The following is a 23,826-nucleotide window of genomic DNA, read 5'->3' on the forward strand; positions in this document are numbered from 1 at the left end:
TCAGCTCTTACACATAGCTCTTAATTTAGTCAACTTGTCTCAGTTCTTGGGGAACATGTATTTTAGGGGGAAATTCCGGAACGAGTGATAGGGACTATCATACTTCTAGACTATTCCAGACTATTATTTATATTCCTCCATTGATTTTGCTGTTTCAACTTAGGTCATACAAGACAAGTCAACCAAGTTACGGTTCTCCAAACGCTTCGTTCGCTATAGGGTAGCCATTATAGCACCGTGGCAATCCAGCGTCCATCGGTTTCTGTTCGCCCGACGTTAAACAATGAAACTGTGGTTCTCTCTTCTAGAAGAACTCTCCATTCTCCGTTGAATGACTCTAAGCGTTTTTATGAGGCCTAAAGTTGGCAACTATGTTTTTTAGAAACATTAAAATTAATTAGAAACATTAAAATTAAAAATGCCAGTAAAAATACAATTAAACCTGCGGCACCATTTGAGTGTTTTTTTTGTTACAGACAAAAATAACATTTGAAATCAATGATAATCAATGATTTAAAATGCTATTTTTGTTATTGTCACATCTAGGTTTTCAAGTACCTACATTACAAAGTGGTCTTCTACTTGCGATTCTCTAGAAATACCTACCGTGAAGTATGTTTACAGTGTAAATAATAATTATAATGTCTATATTATACTTATTGATCTATTTGACATAGGTATAATTATTATTATGTTAATTTTTGTAGATAAATAAATGTAATATAACTGAATAAACATGAAGATTCATACTAATATCATATTATTAAAGGTAACATTCTGCAGTGGGTACCTAAGAGGCATTGAAGAAGCCTAGGTGGTTTGTAACGCTTATTTGATTAATTCTAATCATCAACAATCATCATCAATCATCGACAATCATTAATTTTGTCTATAAACATTTGGCATGTGAAGCCTGTTTAATTTTACGATGTTGCCAAAAATAGGATTAGGTCAGAAAAATCTATTTCCTATCTCCTTTTTCTTTTCAATGTCGATGGAGGTCAGATTATTTATATCGTGCTGCATATAGACTGCGATCTGACGCTTAGGATATTAATTAGATCCATCTAGCCCTGATCTTACACGAAGCATCGCATCGACGTCTGTATCTGTACTCGTGATGACGCGACGCCATCTTTATTGATGAGGTGGAATCGCTCATAATTAGCCGCTTATGGCAATTACATCAGTTAAAAGCAGTAAAACGTGTCAAGGTTGGTACTAGGTTACTTCTCTGCATTCCGCTTGACGACACCGACAGTTTCCGGGTCTATATACACGCTGGTTTTATTCTTATGCTGATGCCATGGAGTCTATATTAGAATATACAAAGCCTGTGTGCACACGCTCGCGACGAGTTTTAGTTTTAAGTACATTTACACTCGTTTTTAACTCAACACACGTTTTTAACAACGACGGGTTAATTTTGACGCGTATGTGTGTGTCTGTGGCATCGTAGCTCCCGAACGGATGAACCGCTATTGATTTTTTCTTGTTCGAAAGATGATTCGTCGGGAGTGATCATAGCTATTTTGATGGAAATCGGCCCAAGATGGCCGCCGCCACCAATTACATATTTTTTCACAACTCCCTCAATATGGGTATCAAATGAAAGAGCTCGTCTAGTAGAATAATATTCACTATATTGAAAGGAAATGAGTATTGAGGAATATATGTGTATGCAGTTTCTTAAATTTTAAGTTATATTTAGATCATTTGGTATATTCGATGCGACCTTTGTAATGGGTAAATATGATTTCTTAACTAGTTCAGTAATGAGTGGGTGGTGTGATAATCGTGTAAGAGATATGGTAAAAAAAAAAGGTTGTTAGCGCAATTGCAGTGTCTCATGGGTTGTGACACGGTTAACAGTTTACGCTTGTTTATAAATTAGGTCGATGTTTCGTTTACATGTAAGTACATTGTCGCCGACGGGCGTAGTCGGTCCGTCAGACGCGTCTGGCCGTTACGTAATGTGCAACAGCTCGCAGCCGAGCATGCGGGCAGTGGAGCCGCTTGATCAATGTCCTGCCAGCTGTAAATTGACACATCATTGATGCGTGACATACTATGGATGCAATGAAATGGATAACTTTGGTAGAATATGATCATTTATCTCGGCTACGGAATGTGTGATGACGGTTTTAAGACGTCTTATATCCTGCTGTTCAATCCCCCCCACGCAACTCTATCTTTTTAGAGTTATATGCGCTTTCAGCTATTTAATTTAAATTGCTTTAGCGGTGAAGGAAATCCACGTGAGGAAACCTGGATGTATTATAGCTCCATAATACTCTTAAAGGCGTGAAAATTCCAGTAATCCGCACTTGGACGTGGCGACTACAGCCTAAGCCCTTATTTTTCTGAGAGGAGTCGCGTGCCCGGTAGTCGGTATTGGGTTGATAATGACGATAATCATGATGATGATGGTATCGTACTAGCGTTAATCTCTTACATAACTAAGCAATTTCATCTTTGCTTCAAAGGAGTCAAGAAGATTGCCGGATATTGAGATTTTTGTATCATGTGATTATGTCAAAGAATTTACCAAAAATTGAGAGACTTTGTATCTTGTCATGTCGCCATGATTTGATTGGTCTATTTGTGTACACTTCTTACCCTCCTTTACTTGCCAATTGCTTGTCTTGTTGATGGAAGTGCTTGTAAATCAGATAGAATAACGTTGTCAACGAATTAAACAAATAGCAAGTGTAAAGTACAGTCAGTGTATTAGCGAAATTATAGTCTGCACATTTTATAACTACAGCTTAATAGTTTTGTTTTTGGCAGCTGTCAGCTGTCACTGTCAAGATTATCTCTTAAGTTGTTTTTCTATCAATTTGACCTCTAACACTTTAACATAAGTTATTAAACCGTACAAATTACAATGGCCCTTAGTGCATTACAATTTCACATCTTGTACTGCGACCAAATTCAAATTATTTTTCACGCACATCTAACATCTAACTTTTAAATTCCGAAGTTTATCTTTGTCAACTTTTTATTATTTTTTGCGCCTGTGGGCATTTCCAAGTTTCTAATAATGCTTTAATATTTCTTCATCTGCATCGTTGACCGCCAAATCGCAGAGTGACGGTATTGCACTAAACTTGAAAATGTGTTGTGACGAAATTTTATTGCAAGAATGTAACTTATCGCTCGGACCGGCTTTTGTTTATTTGGTAAAATGTAAAGACTTTAAGTGCATACTTAAAAGCTGCTTTAAAAATTGTAATTACGCAAGACATCGAACTTTAATCGACAATCGACCCTTAAAATATAATGGGTATCAATGTGACAAATGCAACAAAAGATTGTTTGTTCCTTAATGAGACTATAAGCGAGATTATCCTTTCCAAACTATTTGAATTTCCACCTCACCTCAGAACCTCAGAATCCTAGTTTCATTCTAAAATACATAATTTAAATAAAGGTGTCGACACAAAATGCTCAACGCGTTTATGTTACCAAAAGTCAATCGTGATGCTAGAGTTCCTCGTGCTTAATATTCTTGTAAATTCCAGCAGCCTATTAAAAATCTATTAACCCCATGACATTTAAAGTGCGCGCATTTCCAATCCCATCCAAAAAATTAATCAATTCTTAAGAATTCTTATGCAACGCTGCTTCTTGTTCAATTGACCAGTTTTGTGTAGGGTCCTTAAGTTTCCCTGTTTTGTAGGATATTTTTTCGTAGGGAACAGCGCTCAATTCCTATATAAATTTATGACTATTTTATAAGGCGAATCTTCTATTTAATTTTAACTTACTTAATCGATAGCTTAAAAAATTTATATTTGGGTCTAAAATCATCATGCTGTGTATGGGTCTTATATGCCTTCGAAAAACACTATTATTATTATTTTACGCAATCTTGTCTAGTTCAAATTCAAATTCAAATTCAAATTCATTTATTGCATATTACAGGTCAGGTTGGATAGAATTATAAGTATGAAGTCCCAATGTATATTGGCTCTTTGGGCGTGCAACAATTACAGTGTAGGTTTTATATTTTACAGACTAAAGTTAATTATTTAGAACTAGTACATTAAATGTCATATTTAAACTCATTATAAAATTCATTAATATTATAAAATGTGTTGTTAACTAAAAATTTAAAACACTCTTTTTTAAAATTAATTAAATTATTTTCCCTTACGATCTTTGGTAACTTATTATATATTTGTATAGCCATCACACAGACACTTTTGTTAAAGAACGCGGTTTTGTGAGGGGGAAACCTAAACTTATCCCTACAGCGTTCTCGTTTATGCCGCTCAAATAAATTCTCATTGTTTCTTAGAAATAAAGCAAGTTCAAATATGTATAAGGATGGGACAGTGAGAATATTAAGTTTCTTGAAGAATGGCTTGCAGCTTTCTCTTTTTTTGATTCCGCATATCGCTCTTATGCACCTTTTCTGCGCAACAAACACACTGTTAATATTTGTTGCGTTTCCCCAAAAAACTATGCCATACCTAAGAATTGAAACTACTTGGGCATGATATGCTACTAGTAATGTTTTCTGGTCAACCTTCTTGGACAACATGTATAGTGAATAGGAAAATTGATTTAGTCTTGAGCAAACATATTCAGCGTGTGATTTCCAGGTAAGGTTTTCGTCAATTTTTAAGCCTAAAAATTTAGTTGAGTGCGTTACTTCAATTTTTTTACCTAAATAGTTAATTTTTAAATTATATGAAGTTTTACGGCGTATATTTTGAAATGTCATAACCGTTGTTTTGTTGAAGTTTAGCTTTAGAGTATTATCACCTAACCATTTTACTATATCCGATAAACTGTTATTTATTGCAGTCTCGTGTTCTTTAACATTTTTACTAATATAAATTACCGTACAATCATCTGCGAATAGCACCATATGGTGTTTTGTCGCTTGTGGCAGGTCATTGATATATATGAGGAAGAGTAGCGGCCCTAGCACACTTTCTTGAGGCACGCCACAAGTAACTTTTAGTGTTTTAGAGAAGTATTTAGTTTCTATTCGTGTTTGTTCATTAATCTTATCTATTTGTGTTATTTGAAATCTATCTGTAAGGTACGATTTTATTAAATTTAATGCGTTTCCTCTAACTCCGTAGCAATTTAATTTGGACAATAGTATGTTATGGTCAACATAATCGAGCGCTTTGGTTAAATCCATAAACAATGATGATACAATTAGTTTATTATCTATATTCGTCATTACATTATAAATAAAGTTATATATAGCCGTATTTATAGTTTTGGATTTCCTAAAACCCATTTGATTTGCATTGAATATATTGAATTTTTCAAAGAAATTGTAAAAATTATTGTATATAATTTTTTCAATGATTTTAGAGAACACTGGAATCAAGGCCACTGGTCGGTAACATGAGATATCTTCTCTGTCTTGTTTCTTAAACAACGGCTTTATAATAGATGTTTTTAATTTATCTGGAAATATTCCTTGTTCTAAACACAGATTGATTATGTGGCATAAAACAGGTGAGATGATGCATGAAACATGTTTTATAATTTTTGTACATATATCGTCATATCCAGTACTATGTGTCATTTTTAATTGTTTTATGACTGAATGTACTTCTTGAGTAGATGTTGGGAATATGAAAAGTGAATGAGAAATATTAGTGGAAATACGATTGACACAATGTTGATTATTAATATTTTTAGGACGAGATACAAAAAACTCATTAAAAATTTCCGCAATGTCAATAGGATTTCTCAATACCTCATCTCCGTCCTTAATTTGGGTTATACATTCTCTTGGATAATTATTTTTCGGTTGGTTTATGATGTTCCACATTGCCTTAGACTTATTGTTAGACCAATTTATCGAGTAGTTATTTTGAGATTTTTGCGTTAAACAAAGGATCTTTTTTAATCGTTTTGAGTAGTTTTTAAAGATCCATTTATTTTCATTATTTGAGTTTATTCTATAATTCCAAAGGAGTTTTCTTTTGCGTTTACATCCTAGTTTTATACCTTTTGATATCCAACGTGGCCTTCTATGATTACTGATCTTAACTCTTACAGTGGGAAAACAAAGATCATAGAATAGCTTAAATGTATCATAAAATTTATTAAAAGCTTCATTAGCTAAATTACATTTGTTTGCATCGGCAAAAGCTATACTTGAAATGCAATTTACAAATTTGTTCATTTCTTCATGTAATAGTTTCGTATGAGTTGAACAAAATACATTAATCTTTTGAGAGTTTCGAAATAGCAGCGCAATCTAGTGCAGCGTATTATTGTTTATTTCAAAAACTAGCTGCCAAATTATATAAGAATAAACCAACAATCATATTTTCGCATATAGTACTAGTAGTAGGGATAGGAATTAGTAAAAAGTACTTATCTATCGAAAATGACCGAACATTGATATAGTTATCCTGCATTTTCCGTAGTTATCCTGGTTTGAAAATATTTAAAATGGCCACTCTGTTCCAGTGACAGATTAATTAAAGACATTTCTGTTCGGTTACGTTATATTATGTCCGATCTTGGGTAGATCATGGCATGTGATTCAGATTTATTATACCATATGCATAATGTATAAGATATTTATACGCGTAGTAACTAGATACATACTAGATAGATCTTTCGCTCCGCCGTTGGGAACCTTACAAATAATATAGATTGGGAATTAGGGTTTGGCTACCTAAGTAATATTACAGTAATAAAAGGGAAGAGCGTGTAAGACATGGTTTTAACTACATGGGTAAAGTAAGAGTAAATTTATGGTAGAGTCCCTACAAACTTTGACTTTGACGGCCGATTGGCGCAGTGGGCAGCGACCCTGCTTTCTGAGTCCAAGGCCGTGGGTTCGATTCCAACAACTGGACCATATTTGTGTGATGAACATGAATGTTTTTCAGTGTCTGGGTGTTTATCTATATATTATAAGTATTTATGTATATTATTCATAAAAATATTCATCAGTCATCTTAGTACTCATAACACAAGCTGCGCTTACTTTGGGGCTAGATGGCGATGTGTTTATTGTCGTAGTATATTTATAATTTATAAACATACATACTTGAAGTATCAAAAGTGCTTATAAAGTAGGCCTACTTGAAATAAACGAATTTGAGTTTGAGTTTGGAATACAGGTAATTTTTCAGTAATACACTGTAACAGGCCTACCCCTAACACAACCTAAAACCTATGGAAACTATTTACTTTGCTTACCTTATTCTAGGATATTTTAAGAACAGTTTGATTTAAAAAAAACCTGATTTTATCTAAAGTGTTCTAAGTTTTAATGAGACGTTTAACTGAACTATAAACCGTGATTCTACCATAACAGATAGAGAATGCCGGTGCAGGGTTTTCTGTAGGATTCAAGAAGATCTACAATTCTTTAGTAGGTACACAATGACAATCGGTACTTAATAATAATAATAAATATAATTTTTAAATAATTATTACAAAATAACCTAATTACGCTTTGTTATATAAACCATATGGGAAAATTATATGGATATATATGTAGATATAAGTATGAAGAAGTTTGTTTGTTGTTGCCGATGAGTTGTCGTTCACAGTAAGTTGATTTTAAATTGTTTTACCCATTGTTCACAGATGCATGCGTGGCTGGTGGTGGCGTGTGCGGCGGTGCTGGTGGCGTTAGCGACAGCTCAAAAACCAGGAAGGTTTCTATCCCTTCCTAATCCTCAAAAATGCGCCAACAGTAAGTGCCTTACCTGTTCTTTGTAACATCTGCCGAACGCTTCACATATATTGATTATAATTTTGTTACTTAATATCGTCTTTACATAGAATTCACATATAAAAATGTGATACATTTAATTATATTACTACCTAGTACCTACTCGCTAAATGGATATGTATTCAAAACATTGAATTGAATAAGATTTTATTTCTATTAAAAATAATGACTGACGCATTAATAAAAACAAGTTAAACATGTTCAGCCTCTTTGTTAAAGCTCTAGATAAGGCGACATTTTCAAAACTACTTCTAAAATTAGCAAGAACAACTTTTTATATATAGCATCAAAATTTGCTTATAGGTATTTCACAATATTTTGGTAACTTAACAAACCGTAAAATATGATTTCTTGGATATATCTTGAGAAGAAACTTCGATCTCTTCTTATTCGGTAGGTTACCTACCTAGCATCCAATAACCAAACTTATAAATCTATCATCCTTTATATTTGTCCACTGCTGGACATAGTTTGCTTTAAGTATTTCCACTCTATGATTCTGTGCCGCTTGACTCTCTGCGAGTCGTTTTATATCCTCTGTATAAAATATGTATTAATGATTTATATCTGCAATTTAATGAAACTTCGGTATCTGTGTGTGTATGCGGTTATGCTCTGCGAAGATAAACATGAAAATAAATTCATAAGAGATTGAAAGCATTTTAGTACATTCAGACCACCTCGAAGATTATGTACTTTAAGGTATAGCGGTCCCCGGTTGTTGACACTAAATCGTTAAAACCAAACCTACACTGGAACAGTGTGGTGGATTTATGCACAAGATCTCTCTTTTGTGTCCATCAATCGGACGTTAACGATAGTGATGAATTTAAAATTTTTTTTTTGCTTCTAATAAGTAATCTAATGCCACACTAATTAGATGTTAATAGCAAACAATGTTATTTGTACAAGGCGTAATTAATGCTGTATGGAAAAGTAGAATAAGTGCCTCGAAAGTATGTTATGACTTATTACCAGGCTTATTACCCATACAAATATGTTGTATTATGTATGTTATACGTGTATCGCAGTCACTACCTACATTTATGGGTAATAGAGCTATTTCATTTGAAACAAAATCTTGATTTGGTGCAGCATCCTAAGTTTTGCATACGAGTGAATAAGGTATTAATTAAACTTGCCATCAAAATAACTCAGACTGACCGCAACTATTTATTGATAGATGTAACTATTGATCGAGCGGTCACGCGTCGCACGATTCTAATAAAGCAATAGGGGTACGACACAGATTGATGTTAGGGTTTTATAATTCGAATATCCCGGGTTCAATCAATGGCAGAATATTCTGGTCCGGTCTTGTGGCTTTTCCGTTGCTGGTTATCACCTCACTGCCAAACGATTAGGCCTGCTGGTACGACGTCGCTTAGAAACCTATAGGGGGAACCTATGCTCATAGCTTAATATAAATTTACTGTGTGATGGTGATAACAAAAACAAAATTTACCCGGCTAAGTTTGTTGTGGGCTCTTTTTAGAGCAAGGCGCGTTTGGAACCCTCGTAGCTTTAGATTTAAGTTGGCGAACGAAGTTATCACCATCCCCTTACAATTATGTAAACAAATATGTATGAACGCTTCATAAGTGCCTGTGATAGGCCTACATGAATAAAGAAATTTTGAATTTGAATTTTGAATTTATGAGTTTAAACGCCCTGTCAGGGGATATAATGGGGGATATAATTTTTGTCTCCTGCCTGTGTTAACCCTGCTGGTGAGATCGCAGTTAAGGGCTAACTTATAATTGAATAAAAAACGAAACATCAGTAACTTTGAGTAATAAAACGAAAATAATATCAGTTATATGAACTGCTGCCATAACTTTTATCATCGGCTAACGTACCACCTACAGATGGCACAATTTCACAGCAAATCAGAAATCCAACCCAGATTGTAGAACCGAGATAAAAGGTACCTACCGTAATTGGCTCTACCTTGTACACAAATCCTAAAAGTGCCTCTTAATTTATGAGCCTCTACATATTTTGCACTGAACCGGTTTAGATAATTTAAAGGTGATTAGCCCATCTTAGGTGGGCAAATCGGCTCGTCAAATCGGTATGGAGAAACTTAAATGCGTAATGGCATAGATCTATGCAGCCTTGACCCCTAATTCGACGACCTTCAAGAGCACATGATGTGCTAACTGAGAATAATATAATTGCCCTCGTTAGATTGCTTAGGGAACATATCGATAACTTGAAAATTCAATGTTACTTTGTTAAATATTTAAATAAATATATTTCGTGGGTATTTATTATAAATATATTATACCTATAAATCATGATTTGTTAAGTTTAAAAACATGATAATACTTATACAATACAGTCTTAGATGCAATTTATAATAATATGATTAAAAGCGGTGATAGCCAAGTGGTTAAGGCTTCGGATTTTCTTTCGTGGAGACCCGAGTTCGAGACCCGGAACGCACCACTAACTTTTAGGAGTTATGTGCGTTTTAATTTAAACAATTTAAATATCACTTAATTTAAACTGCGAAGGAAACCATCGTGAGGAAACGAAACGGAGCGTAAATTCATCACATGCAAAATATACGTGTTGTGCCAGGGAAAGCGATTTTCCTTGTCTTGGCAGATTCGTTGTGTAACCGTAGAGTCAGGCTTGTTTTTGTGACGTACTTTAATAGGTGTATTACATAATATATTATATATACATCGTGGCAAGAAATTTACAGTGAAAACCGGGCTATAGATATCTACAAATTTTCAGTTTTATGAACCCTCCTATCTTTTGTTATTACCTTGTTGCATGAAATAAAGGCAAAGCCACTTAACTTTATGATTTTTCGTGTCTCTAATTTGAATAACACAGGATTTAATAACGTTCTAATCCTTAACATTTTCAATAAAACGCTAACACCCTATAAAGGAATCTAGGTAGTTAGTTAAGGCTTAATAGTGCATGAGTTCATGATTATAAGCTATTCAGACAATACGTAAGTCAGTCAGTGAAATGCCATTCCCTATTACACGTAGGTACAAGGTTATGTAAACGCCATATTTATGTTAAATATATCCGTAAGGTCATTAAAATAATCAGAGTAAAAAAACACATTCGTGTAGGTATATACTCGTAAATATGAATGAAGTTCAATGTCGCAAATAGGCCGCTCGTGACTCGTCATAGCTACACTATACGCCGAACAATCGAAAGATGCGGTGAAAATGAATGGATCACGTAACAGTAGTTAAACAGTCTGCCCGAATGATAAAGTACCCGCTGCTTACGAGCTGTGGTATTTACCGAGGTGTTTGAAACCTTAACAAAAATGATTGTGTAGGTTCTTACTATTCAAAACGAGCAGCGTTTATTCTTCGGAGAACCAATAAACACTGCTTTACCATGACGCTACTGGTAGGTTGGCGACAGCGCACCGGTAAAAGCAGCGTTGGTACGAGTAGTTACACCCCCAAATAGAAGAAGAAGAAACACTTTATTGAACGTAAACATACTGGAAAAGAAACATTAAGGAGAAGGTATACAGTAAACAATGTAGACATGCAACGGCGGCCTTATTGCTGTAAGCAATCTCTTATAGGCAACCTTTGTAGAAAGAACTTACAGCAAGAGAACGAGATATTGTATACAAATACATAGATAATTTAAATAAATATACGTGAAATATAAATATAAAATAAACATATAATATATAAAAGTAGATTTTAATACATAATTTACAAATAATAAAGCAACAACTTCACATGCCATCACACAAAAAGAGGCAGTAGTCCTTAAGACGACTCTGAATATAGGAAGGGAATTACTTCCACGGATTTCAGAAGGCAGATTGTTCCATAGCATAATTGCTTTAAAGGTGAAAGAATTACCGAAGAACTTCGTTTTACAAAATGGGACCAGACGGTTACCAAGGCGGAATCGAAGGTTGGAATGAGAAGTAGAGTCAGAAATGAAGCGAAAACGATCCCTAAAATAAGAGGGAGAAAATTGACAAATAGGTGGACAGGACAACATAAACTTGTCGCAGCGATCAGTGGGATACAAACGGCACTAAGCGTGGAAATTGGAAATTCATGGGTAGACGCCCATGGGTTGTAGTAAAATTCTTAATAGTTGTAGAGCTTTTTGTGACAGAGCTCGTCTGGCGAAGTACTACTACCATGCGTATTTCTGCCGCTAAGCAACATTGTTGCAGTTGAAGAGCATGGTTACCGGTGTAATTACAGGAGCATACGGGCTTAACAGCTACGCCTCAGGTTTCTAATTTGCTGAATGATAAAATACATATCGGCAAAAATAAGTAGGTACGTATCGCCTTGTTGCGGATTAATAATTCTTAACAGCAACATACGAAAAATAAATACTTCTTAAAAATGAAAATAGAATATCTGTTTAGCACAATATAAAATATGTATTTAATAAATTTATTTAGCATAAGATATTTAGATGGGTACCATCCTAGCTAGATAGTAGCTACCTGTAATTGGATTTCCTTGTTTCTAAAACGGCTTACCACAAACAATAGGAAAGTAGCGGATAGAGCACTTAACTTTATTATAACTATCTTTCAACTCTACTGTAAGGAGGTTGCACAATTCACGTACAATATTTTCTGCAGAAGTAGCTACCTTCTACTTAATTTTATTTAATGTTGTCTAGGTACTTATACAGATATTTAGCTTATGCTTTAAGCTGGATGCATACTTAGATATGCTTTAAGAACTTTTATTATGTGCTTAAAGTTTAAATACAATATATAAACTTCCTCTTAGGGTTCCGTAGTCACGTCCGGAAAGAGTACAACGGGTACCCCGGGAGTCCGAGTATGCCAGATATCAGTTTGGGAAAAACATAATATGTACATACATTGGCGTTCCTAGGGTCTTGAATAAGAGCAAGCCCAGTTACATATAGGACTAATTCGACTCATCATATGGCCAATATATGGCAGTTGTTGATGTGCCAAAAAACAAACATCAACTCATCTTTGAAAAACACTACGATTATGGTCCACACGCGAGTTTTGATTAGAAATTTCGATTTCGATAATAAAAGCCTGGCTTCGGCTTCTATGGCAGTACCGCCACTGTGTACATATGTGTAATATAATATATATAAGGAACAATAAATATGTTGTACCACGACAAAAAATAGGGTTCTGCAGTCAAACAAGCATCCTCTATCCGTCGCCTAGCCTGTAGGGTTAGCATATGCATCACGAGATATTTATCTCTACCCGTTACTCGTATTTTTACTATAGAGATTGACGACATAATAAGTGAACATAACTCTTTCGTGGTGCGCATCATAATAAAAGTCACAGCCATATTTTAAAAACTTCAGCTCTATTAAAGTTTGAATGGAAGGGTTTAGCTTTAGGGTGTAGGTAACGGTAATAATTTTTATAACGTGTTTGATACCAGTTTTTAGATAAAATGGCTGCCACATGACAGAACTATCTACTGTTAATAAATTATTATTATATTCCGTAATCGATAAGTAGGAAGGTAGGTATAATATTGATGAATCTTCTATCGAAAATAGATTCTCACATCTCATCGCCATAATTCATAATTTAGTTGAATAAATTCACGACGATGCAGGAATGTTGCAACTCAGCCTTCATCCAAACACAACCTTTCAATTCTACAATCCTATTGTAAAATTTTATACTTATTTCGCCTTAGGAACGCCAAGTAAGCTGTGATATTTTCAAATGAACAGCGTCTAGACAACCTATAATTATTATAATAGAGATTGACATATTCAAACGTTAGAGATTACTGATTACACACCTTAGAGAATTACTGTTATTATGAATTTCTTTTGATACCAATGGAACTTTATCGTTTATTTTATTATATTGCAATTTAGCATCAGGATTACATAACAAGTAGAGAGGTAGGTGTTTGAAAGTTGCATCGTTTTTAAATCTAGTTTTAATAAATGGATTTAAAGTCAGTACATCTATAATCTCATACCCACTTAAAATGTTTAACGAAGCAAATAAAAAGGTTATTTATTAATATAAAATTATCCTGCTTAGAACCTACTTACTAGGATATCTAAAGTTCAAATTGACTTTGACGAAAATAGAACTTACCTAGGTAAGGATATAATTGAATAGGATCTCGGAGTTTAAAGTCTTTTGTATCAAAATAGTTTTTCTCCAAAATGCACAATTGTTTTAGTAAACTGTTTTTAAAGTGTAGCTGTTCTTTTAACAATTTGTCTATTACAAAAGAATATCACTATTTTAAGACCTTTCAATTGTTAAGTTTAGACAACAGTATAAACGAATTAGCACAAATTGTAGAACCCTTTTTCACGGAATTACCTATTTACTTTTTTTCTTACCCCAAAATCCGTTAAATCGGATCCGTAAACGCATTTTGTGATAAGAAAAAAAGCCTAACTTGAGTTTTACGGTCATAAGATATATCAATAGCCTAACACAATACGCTGCTGGACTGAAGGTCTCTCCGAACCTTGAAGGTTTACGCATAATCACCACGCTGCGACGCGGCGGTCGTTTTCAAAACCTGCAAACTCTTAAAGCCAAAGAACGCCAAAATATGAGAAATATTTTGGCGTTCAGTTCTCATATTTATCTATCATAATAGTCTACTAAAGAGTCCTTACTAAGTTATTTAAAAAGCTATCTAAATCTTCTTTTCAATGTAACCTGGGCCTGACTATCAATTTCTTTTTCAATGCTTTAACAAACTTACCTATCCAGATGTTCAACTAATAAATTATCTACGCTTATTTTCTTGTTTGTTTTATTGCATGGTTGTCGTACTCACTCAGCTATACGTATATAATTCTAATGTTAATCTCTATAGGCAATTGCACAAATATTTATAATGAGCTGCGATTGTGGAGTTGAATGCGCTAAGATTCGCACGACGAGAATGAAACCTTGTGCGTTGACAGACAAACAGATGTGCGATTGTGTCGTGATCAAGCACGCTGCACAATAGACACGCATTTATCTTTACAAATAAGTCTTCAAAGATTATACCTACTTATACAAGTCGTTAACTGAGTAGGTTTTCATACATCTAAGTAGGTTTGTATAGGTAGTTTTAGGTAATATTAAATTCGCATGTCTTACCGTGGCGTGTGGTGACGTCAGATCAGAATACAGTTATCACCCCTCCTCTTACGCCCCGGGTGTCGGATGAGTCCCGTTGTCGGTTACCCTTAGTCACTAAGGTAATATAACGGAGAACGCGCACAAGCGTCCTTCGTGTACCACCATCTTCTGCGATTACCAAACCGTCTGCCGGCTATACCGAAAAACGGGCGATGGATATTACTAAGTACGGTGCGACTAAGTATTAGGTGCGTCGCGATTCGGACGATTTAGATGATAATACTTTGTATTTTGATTTCCGTTGTTCCCTGATTGTAATAAATGTAAAGAAATGAAATACAAACGTAACTGATACTCACATTAAGTCTGATTTTATCCGAACTTAGGTAGGTACATACCGCACTTATTTGAACAATTACAGTCATCTTTGACGGCACTTAGACATTAAAATAGTTGGTACCTACTACCTAGCTACCCAGTTAAGTTGTACGCATTCCTTGGCATACTTCAACTTCGTCACACGCATTGTCAGCCAAATTAGATTCATAATAAAGACTAATCTTCAGACAACCTCAGCGATCTTCACTATCATCCACATCGGCCAGTCTAAGTTGGCAGGTCAGATGGAACATACCTTTATACCTACTCTTTATCTCTGTGCTGTGTTTTACTGAATTTTGACTGTCCTTGCTGTGTCAGGGGCCGTGCCACCCCCTACAGCGGCTGAGTGCGAAACCTATGAAGAATTGTGCATTTCTAAAATAAATGTTCTCCAGTTTTATATACTTAGAGAATATTTTCCTTAATAGGTAAAACCAGTTCGCTTCCGCTTGCCAATTACTACGACAAAATAAAACCTTTGAAACCAAAGAGGATACAAACACTACGGCAGACAGCAGACTTTATTTAAAAGTAAACCTTAAGAAGGAAAAATTGTATCTACTTCGTTATCGATACTCCACTATAAATAATATGTTGTTGTGAAAGTGTAACAAAAATAACTTCGATGGCTCCGCACATTTTGCACACAGGGGCGCGCCGGCTCTGGTCACAGTAAATTTGAATATGTTATACATAACAATTTGGAATTTACTAATGCAGTAGTAGACTTGACATCTTGGCTTAGAGGGATGTTTGGATACCTGTCATGTATTTATTTTATACCTTGCTATAGGACGCAAAAACGCATCCCGGGGCTGATGCCGTTTCCATGTAATTTAAATGTTTTAAGGATATGGACCACCAGTCAACTGGTTTCCATAATCGCACTCAAAACCGTTTTAACTTTGTCTTGTTGTTTACGGACGCACCCTAGGAATCGGCTGTAGTTTAATTTCATCCTAACGGAATTTAGTTCACCGCATGGGCAACCGATTTTACTCGCTTGTTATATACGTTATAGATGATCAACCTTACCTCATATTCAATTCAACCGCTTGTCGTCCACTGATGTTCATAGGTCTTCTGCACTCTGCTGGGAGTTCCACAATCCAAGGTCCTAGGCCGCTTATTTCTCCTCCCAAAGACTCCCTTGATGTCGTCTGTCCCCCTTGCTAGGGGCCGCCATTCAAGCATCTTAAGACCCCAATGTCCATCGGTTATCCGAGCTATGTGCCCCGCCCATTGTCACTAGAGCTTAACGTCTCGCTGAGCCAAGTCGGTAACTCTAGTTATTCTACGGATCTCCTCTTTTTTAATTTGATCACGTAGAGTTACTCCTAGCATAGCTCTCTACATCGCCCGCTAGGTGACTCTGAACCTTCTTATGAGGCCCATAGGAAGCAGCCACGTTTCAGATCCGTAAGTCATCACACGCATTGTTCGAAGAACAATATCCATCATCATAATTAACCTAGTAACGTTGCACTACTTGACCGTAGTCCACCACGCTGGCCCAGGGCCCAGTGCGGATAGGTGGACTAAATCGAAACGGAATTCGGTTATAAAGTGGGCAACGCTAACCATTTATCATATTTTGTAAGGTGACTTACTTACTCAACAGTTTTTATTAGAACTTCATACCCTACAAATGTGCGGTCTTATGCAAGGCTTTGGCCATGACTAGTGTTCCTACCAAGAAATACGTGCCGCCAAGCAAATTAGCGTTCCAGTACGATGCTACGTAGAAGCCGATGGGGGTTCTAAATTCCATACAGATAAGCCGCTAGGGCGCTTCTATTTTAGACTGTATCATCATTTACCTTATATAGAATAAAAATTAAAACTGGTCGTAGCCTTATGTATAGGTGGGTAGTTTAATTTCAGGTCCAAACAGAATTCAGTTCATTAACTGGTCAACCGATTATATTTTGGTAGCGCTTACGCATTTTACATGTTAGGTGACCAATCTTACTCAACACGGAAAGGTCGACGATGCAGGGTTATATAAAGACGAGTTCCATTGCACTTGCGACACGCGAGGCACAATTTAACGTTTATTAAATTCAGCTACACTTCAATGTCGCGACCGTGATAGGCTCCGTAGTTTCGTTAGGTACATGACCTGTGGTACCGAGTGTCGTCAGCCATTAACGCACCTCTAAACATATAGGTAACTGCATTAACTGATCGTGTGAATTGTTATTCATTTATTTGTTCTTGCTGTTGATTGTGTTACGTGAGGCCGAATAGTTAGCCTTGTCGTATTTGTATGCCTAAGTACCCACTGCAAATTGTATCTGGTGACATGCGTTACTTACTTTTACTCCGTGTACTGTATACTCCTTACTGTTTCTTTTCCTGTATGTTATACGTGCAATAAAGTGTTTCTTCTTCTTCTTCCAACCTGTTTCAACGGCCTACCTTAGCTTAAACCGACTTCGGTGGGTTTTGTCTAAAAATCAATTTAGATAGATTGAAAAGTTTCTGCCTCGATAGACTTTAAGTTAGCATATCTGAGCACCATGAGTTCAATTCCTGGGTATGGCAAAAATTTTAAGGTAGTCAGGTTTTACTATCAAAAATTTCCCTAAACCAGTCCAGAGTTATTAAGTGAAGGTTTTACATCCCGTGGGAATCGATATACATCAACACGTTAAGCCTCCGGCTTAGATAACAGTATAATATGTGATACTAATAGTTTTTCAATTTAAGCAATGAGATATATTATATATCACTTTTAATATACTTATATATTTATTATGCCTTTATCGGTGAAGGAAAACATCGTGAGGACTTGCATGCCTGAGAGTTCTACATAAAGTTCTCAAGGGTATGTGATGTCTACCAAACCTGGGGCACTGGGCTTAAATCCACGGATTCTCTCAGAGTGTTCTCACTCGTATACCGTACCCTGTAGTGGGCCGGTAAAGGGTTGTTGTTGTTGTTGTTGATGATGAATAGTTAAAGCCCGATAATCTGTAGAGGTTCATTGCTTAAATACAATGTACTGGCCACATTAATATACGACAGGGATTTTGAGTCGGTAACTACCTAAATAAGTCTCAGGTACTGCAGCGACAGATTCCTTAAGAAATTTGGTTGAAAAAAGAATTTTATAAATCATCTCTTTCTTATAAGAGTTAAAAAAACCTTAATTTCATTTTACTGTTGATTTCGATACTGTTTTATTATTAGGTATTTTTCCATTGCGTAAAAAAATATTAAGTACAAAATTTAATATAGGAAAACAGGTAGGCTAGGTAGTAAACAATGTGCCAATATTTGTGTCAAAGCCACGTTGGTCTAAAACCGTCGCTCCTATTAGAGAAGAGCCCTGTATAAGCATTTGCACGTTAATAGGTTGATGATGACGAGTTGTAAATAGATAATTTCGATAACTATATTCGAAGCGATTTGTATTAATCATTTAAAGATACAAATGGTCAATAATGATTCCAATAAATATGCAATTGGTCCATCGAAACGTCTTGAGCCGGTTACCAGAGGTCAAATGGCATTTGTGCTATTTATTTAAATACTGGTAGTATTGGTTAGGTTTATATTTCTTGATTTAGAAATATCGATACACACAACTTTTTGAAAGCTGTTATAACATACTGATTTGTTGTCTCGAAATTGACAAATTACGATTTATCATGCGCTTGAGGTAAAATTATTTCAGAAAAGTCTAGTAGGAATTTAGCACCATTCCATGGTGGGCCTTCGCTAGATAAGGGGTGCATACGCTGAACAATATGTTGCTTCAAGTCGTCGGTTCAATTACACATGTACATTCAACTTACATCGCAAACGATTTCGGAGATCACACGCAATTAGGCGCATATCTACATGCAATTACACTCGCAAGTCTAGCAAGAACTCCGTCCGCCATATCGCCCGTTAACATATTGCATATTTTACTGATGCGAGCTGCTCGTACATCATACCGGTGCAAGCGACATCCACTGTAGGTACCCACTATTTGCAAAAGTTACCGACCGGACATTCTACATGCACGAGTTTTCTGTTATGCCACGTACCGCTGCAGGAGAGTCATAGTAGTCGATCAGGATGTAAGATGGATTTCTTGAATTTTGGGGACCTAAGTACCTACCACATAAGTACTATGTAGGTTAAATGCCATAATTTAAGGTTGACATTATAAAGAATTTTAGTTGCTTAGAATTCTAGTTAAAAGCATCGATAGCCTAGTGGTTAGGAGTTCGGCCTCTCTTTTGGGGGGCCGAGTTTGAATCCAAGCACGCACAACTAACTTTTCTAAGTTATTTATTTATTTAAACTCTTTATTTGTACACCACTACATACATTAGAAAAATAAAGGATGGATAGAGAGAAACACAAAGACTGGAGTAGAATACAAAAGGCGGCCTTATCGCTTAGAAGCGATTCCTGCCTTAGGCTGAGTTATGTGCGTTTTAAGGAAAGGAGCAACAGTTCACAGGGCGTGTAAAGAACATGTCCTGCAACGTGTGGCACGCACACTTTATTTATCTATCTTGCGAGAGAATAACTGAGCAGCGTGCTTATATTTATTATGCAATCTTGTCATTAGGAAAATTATCAAATCTTCTATCTATCTTCTATATATATAAAAGAGAAAGTGTGTGAGTATGTTCCGTAAAGGCTCCGAAACGGCTGGACCGATACCCGGGGCTCCAGTGGGCCGGTATTGGATTCATATGATAATTATGATATTGGCAATTCCAGTAATTATGTACTCTAAATGATGTGTTAATGATACATTCACGGATGCTGTGCTAGTATCTACCCCCTTTGCATTTGACTTTGTTAAATATTAAATACAATATTTCTTTTCAGGACCAAAGGAATTCTTCTACCGTGGACACAATTACTTCTACAGTGGGCACGTTCCTGAGCTAGCTAACAGGAAGGTGGACTGGTTAGACGGCCGCAACATCTGCCGCGAGTACTGCATGGACCTGGTCTCAATGGAGACACAGGAAGAAAATAATCTAATCTTCAAACTTATCCAGCAAAGTAAGTATTATTAATTGTAATTTTCCTATTATAATATTAAGGATTACTTGAACGATAAAAAAGCTTGGGTGTGAATTTCTCTAGCTTCATAGCTTAAGACTTATAAACTGTAAGATGGTGTTAACAAAAAAAAAATTGCTAAGTTTGTTGTGGGCTGTTCTTAGACCAGGGCGCGTTTGGAACGGACTTTAGGTTTAAGTTGGCGTACGAAGTTATCACCATCCCCTTACAATTATGTAAACATATATGTATGAACGCTTCATAAGTGCCTGTAATAGGCCTACATGAATAAAGAAATTTAATAAAGAATTTGAATTTGAATTAAATCACTAGCTATTCAGCTTCACCCGCCTGTAGGCTTTGTCTTATCAAGTCTGTGTATAACGACTGTAGGTTTACCTGGATTTCGCGTCGTTAAATTGAATGTAGTTTTAGATACCAACGTATTTAGTTTTTTCTTAATTTTTCACTTCGCGTTATATTTATATTGTTTGTTCAGGACAATTCGGTACTTAAAAACTCTTGTAAATAGATTTACCCAAAAATACTTGAGATTTATTGTTTGAATAAGTTTTATCTGAAAAGACCAACCAGATTTTATTTAAATAGACTCTCCTATAATTATCAACTTGATATCTCGTATTTACTTCTACTCGGTTATTTACAGACGACGTTCCATACATCTGGACCTCTGGCCGTCTTTGCGATTTCAAAGGATGCGAATCCCGTAAGGACCTCGAGCCTAAGAACATCTTAGGATGGTTCTGGTCTGCTAATCGTGAAAAGATTGGATCCACTAACCAGGTTTGTTAAATTGCATTTACATTTTTAAGTAAGTAATTTCTAGTAGGTACCATACTGGGAGGGTAGATCTAACTGCAACATTGCTGCTAAATTACATAAAATAACTAACTGGCAAGCCTCAAGTGTTTGGCTTTTCCACAAGGAAAATTAATATAAGTTTAGTTTCAGACCTGACTGTTTAGTTCAGAGATTTATGTTCAAACGAAATAGTACCGCCACAGAGTAATACATAACACAGATACAGTGATAGGCATACAGACAGTGGCGTGCATTTCGTATATGCACTAAAGCTCTGCCTTATGAAACTTTATAATACTTGTCCTTAACGTTTTCCATTTTATGCAATCATCCTGCTTTACGCCTTCAAGAAAAAAATGCATACACGAAGTGGTCAATACCCAGTGCCTATACAGTGTCATGACGCTTTCGGCATTTACGAGATTAAAGCCGATGAACTGTAGGTATCCCTTATTTATCTGCACGTGTGAAAGGCGTGCTTGCTTTCATAATTTTTTTCAATTTTCTAAGGGAATTTCCAAGGACAAAAAATTATAAAGTAAAAAGCAAATTAAACACGCAAATAGTTATACATAGCAGTATGAAGAGGCTTTTATGACAGAGTTCGTCCTGGGAAGTACTACCGCCACGCTTATTTCTGCGGCAAAGTCGTATTTTTGCTATAATTTGTTCTCGTCTAAAGTAATTACAGGCGCATGAGTCTTAACACCTCAGGTTAATAGACACAGGGCGATACTTTGTCGGCCATGTTGTTATGTTTATAAGCGATGGTTTCCATGGTGGGCAGTGGCGTGCTTAGAGGGTATACACACTGGATACAGATTATGTAAAATTAAGAAAATCTCCAGTACTACTTATAAAAAACTTTTGACATTGTTATAGTTATAAAAGTCCTACTCTTAAGTATTCATAACTCGTACTGGAGATTTTCTTAATTTAATATCATCTGCTGTCCGCATACCCTGTGCATACCCTCTATGCACGCCACTGACACGCAAATAAAAAAACATGTCCCAAATAGGTGTAGATAAAACTATAGTTAATATACTTATATATAATTATAGATAAAGTTATAGTTCATCTATCCTTTTCCAAGACATGTATGAATAGGACAGCTTTACCCGTCAACTGAACTCTCAGCCTGTCAAATTAGTTTATTTGAGATATTTTTACAACAGCGTCGGCGTCACTTGTTATTTAAATATCGAAAACATGCAAGATCAAAGTTTAACGTAGAGTGCGAACTTAAATAACTTATCATTTCAGATTCCCAACGGCTGGGGCTACAACCCATGGTCTCAAACTGGTCACAAGAAGCAGCGTCAACCCGACAACGCCGAATTCGACATCAACGGAACCACAGAGTCCTGCCTTTCTATCCTCAACAACGTTTACAACGATGGTATTGCGTGGCACGATGTCGCCTGCTACCACGAGAAACCTGTTGTATGCGAGGATTCCGAAGAGCTCTTGAACTACGTGGCCAGTACTAACCCCGGCCTACGTCTGTGATTGAACCCAGTTTAAACATAAGCTTATATCTGTTCATTTACACCTGAATTACTTCAACGATGATACGATAAAGCTACATTTTCTTTTTTTTTATTTCTGGTATCTGGTATCTTATGATGTAAACACTTGGTACAGTAGTTACAATTTGAAGGAATTTGACTAAAACACCGATTCAATTGTAGATAAATGGTATTACTTTTAGTAACCCTTTATTTTGAAGTCGAACTTCTCTCGAAAAAAATACACTTCGCAGTCGCTTACCTATGACACCAACCGCATAACGCAACACTATTTTAAAACGACAGTATTATAATATATACCTTCAGAGTTCACATCCTCGAAATAAGGATTGCATATCTCGAGCAAGAACGTTAACAATATTAAGATAATACGGATTGCTTTAAGCAATGGTTGTAATCCCGTATGGTATACTTACCACAAAACAACTTGGTGGTTCTTAGAGATGGACTGACTATGCGCGAGCTGCTCTCAAAAGCAGACTTTTCGGTATCTGTCTCAGTAGAGTGCAATTTATACTGCAACTTTTTTGTGAAATGTCGTACCTGTCCAGTTAAAATATCACATGTGCATGTAGCTTTATAAATTTATCGAATTACCAGTTAAAATAAAACAAGAGCACCGTATTTTATGAAGCACCTTTTTGAGGACTTGCCATACTCCCAACATGTAGCGATCTCTTTCACACGCACTGCCTTTCCGTCGTACAATCTTTGTACAGAATAGGATAAGTCTAAATAAGTTAGTAATATTATTTACTTAAGGGAAGATTTCCATTTGTATATAAAATAAAAAATCCGAAAAAATAACTCATCTTTTTATTTCGATCACTTGGTAAAAATAAATGAACACTCAAATGTTCTAAACTAACTCTGGGGATCAACTAGTAACTCCAATCTTGAGATACTCCAGACTAGAGGTTCCAAAACATTGTCCTTAGAGCAATCTCTGGTACACCTTGGTTCACACGGAATGAGAAAATTCAAAGATATTTTTAAATACCAACCACCAAAGAGGAAGTGAACAAATACTCCAAGAAACACAAGCTCAGACTCGAGAAACATCCCAAGGCGTGCACTTCATACATGTACAAAAGCACTGCCTACCCTAAAATTTATATATAACTCGTATCGGAGGTAGATTTTTTTGCTGTTTTATTCAATTTCCCTGCTGTATGCATTCCCTGGTAAGAAAACCAGTGCACGCCACTGCAGACACAAATACTAAACTTCTGAAAAGATGG

At 35.8% G+C, this 23,826-nt stretch overlaps 1 protein-coding gene across 1 annotated transcript in view; it reads left to right on the forward strand.

Moving 5' to 3' along the window:
- LOC120637122 overlaps positions 1-22,794 on the forward strand; it is a 35,748-nt gene extending 12,954 nt beyond the window's left edge. The window contains exons 2-5 of the mRNA XM_039908780.1: positions 7,588-7,696; positions 20,052-20,231; positions 20,899-21,035; positions 22,320-22,794. Coding sequence (XP_039764714.1) covers positions 7,588-7,696; positions 20,052-20,231; positions 20,899-21,035; positions 22,320-22,565 — 672 coding nt within the window. The 3' untranslated portion in view covers positions 22,566-22,794. The remainder of the gene's footprint in view (positions 1-7,587; positions 7,697-20,051; positions 20,232-20,898; positions 21,036-22,319) is intronic.
- Positions 22,795-23,826: the final 1,032 nt, after the last annotated feature.

This window comes from Pararge aegeria, chromosome 3 (genome assembly GCF_905163445.1).
Source record: "Pararge aegeria chromosome 3, ilParAegt1.1, whole genome shotgun sequence".
In the NCBI taxonomy this organism is placed as follows: Eukaryota; Metazoa; Arthropoda; class Insecta; order Lepidoptera; family Nymphalidae; genus Pararge; species Pararge aegeria.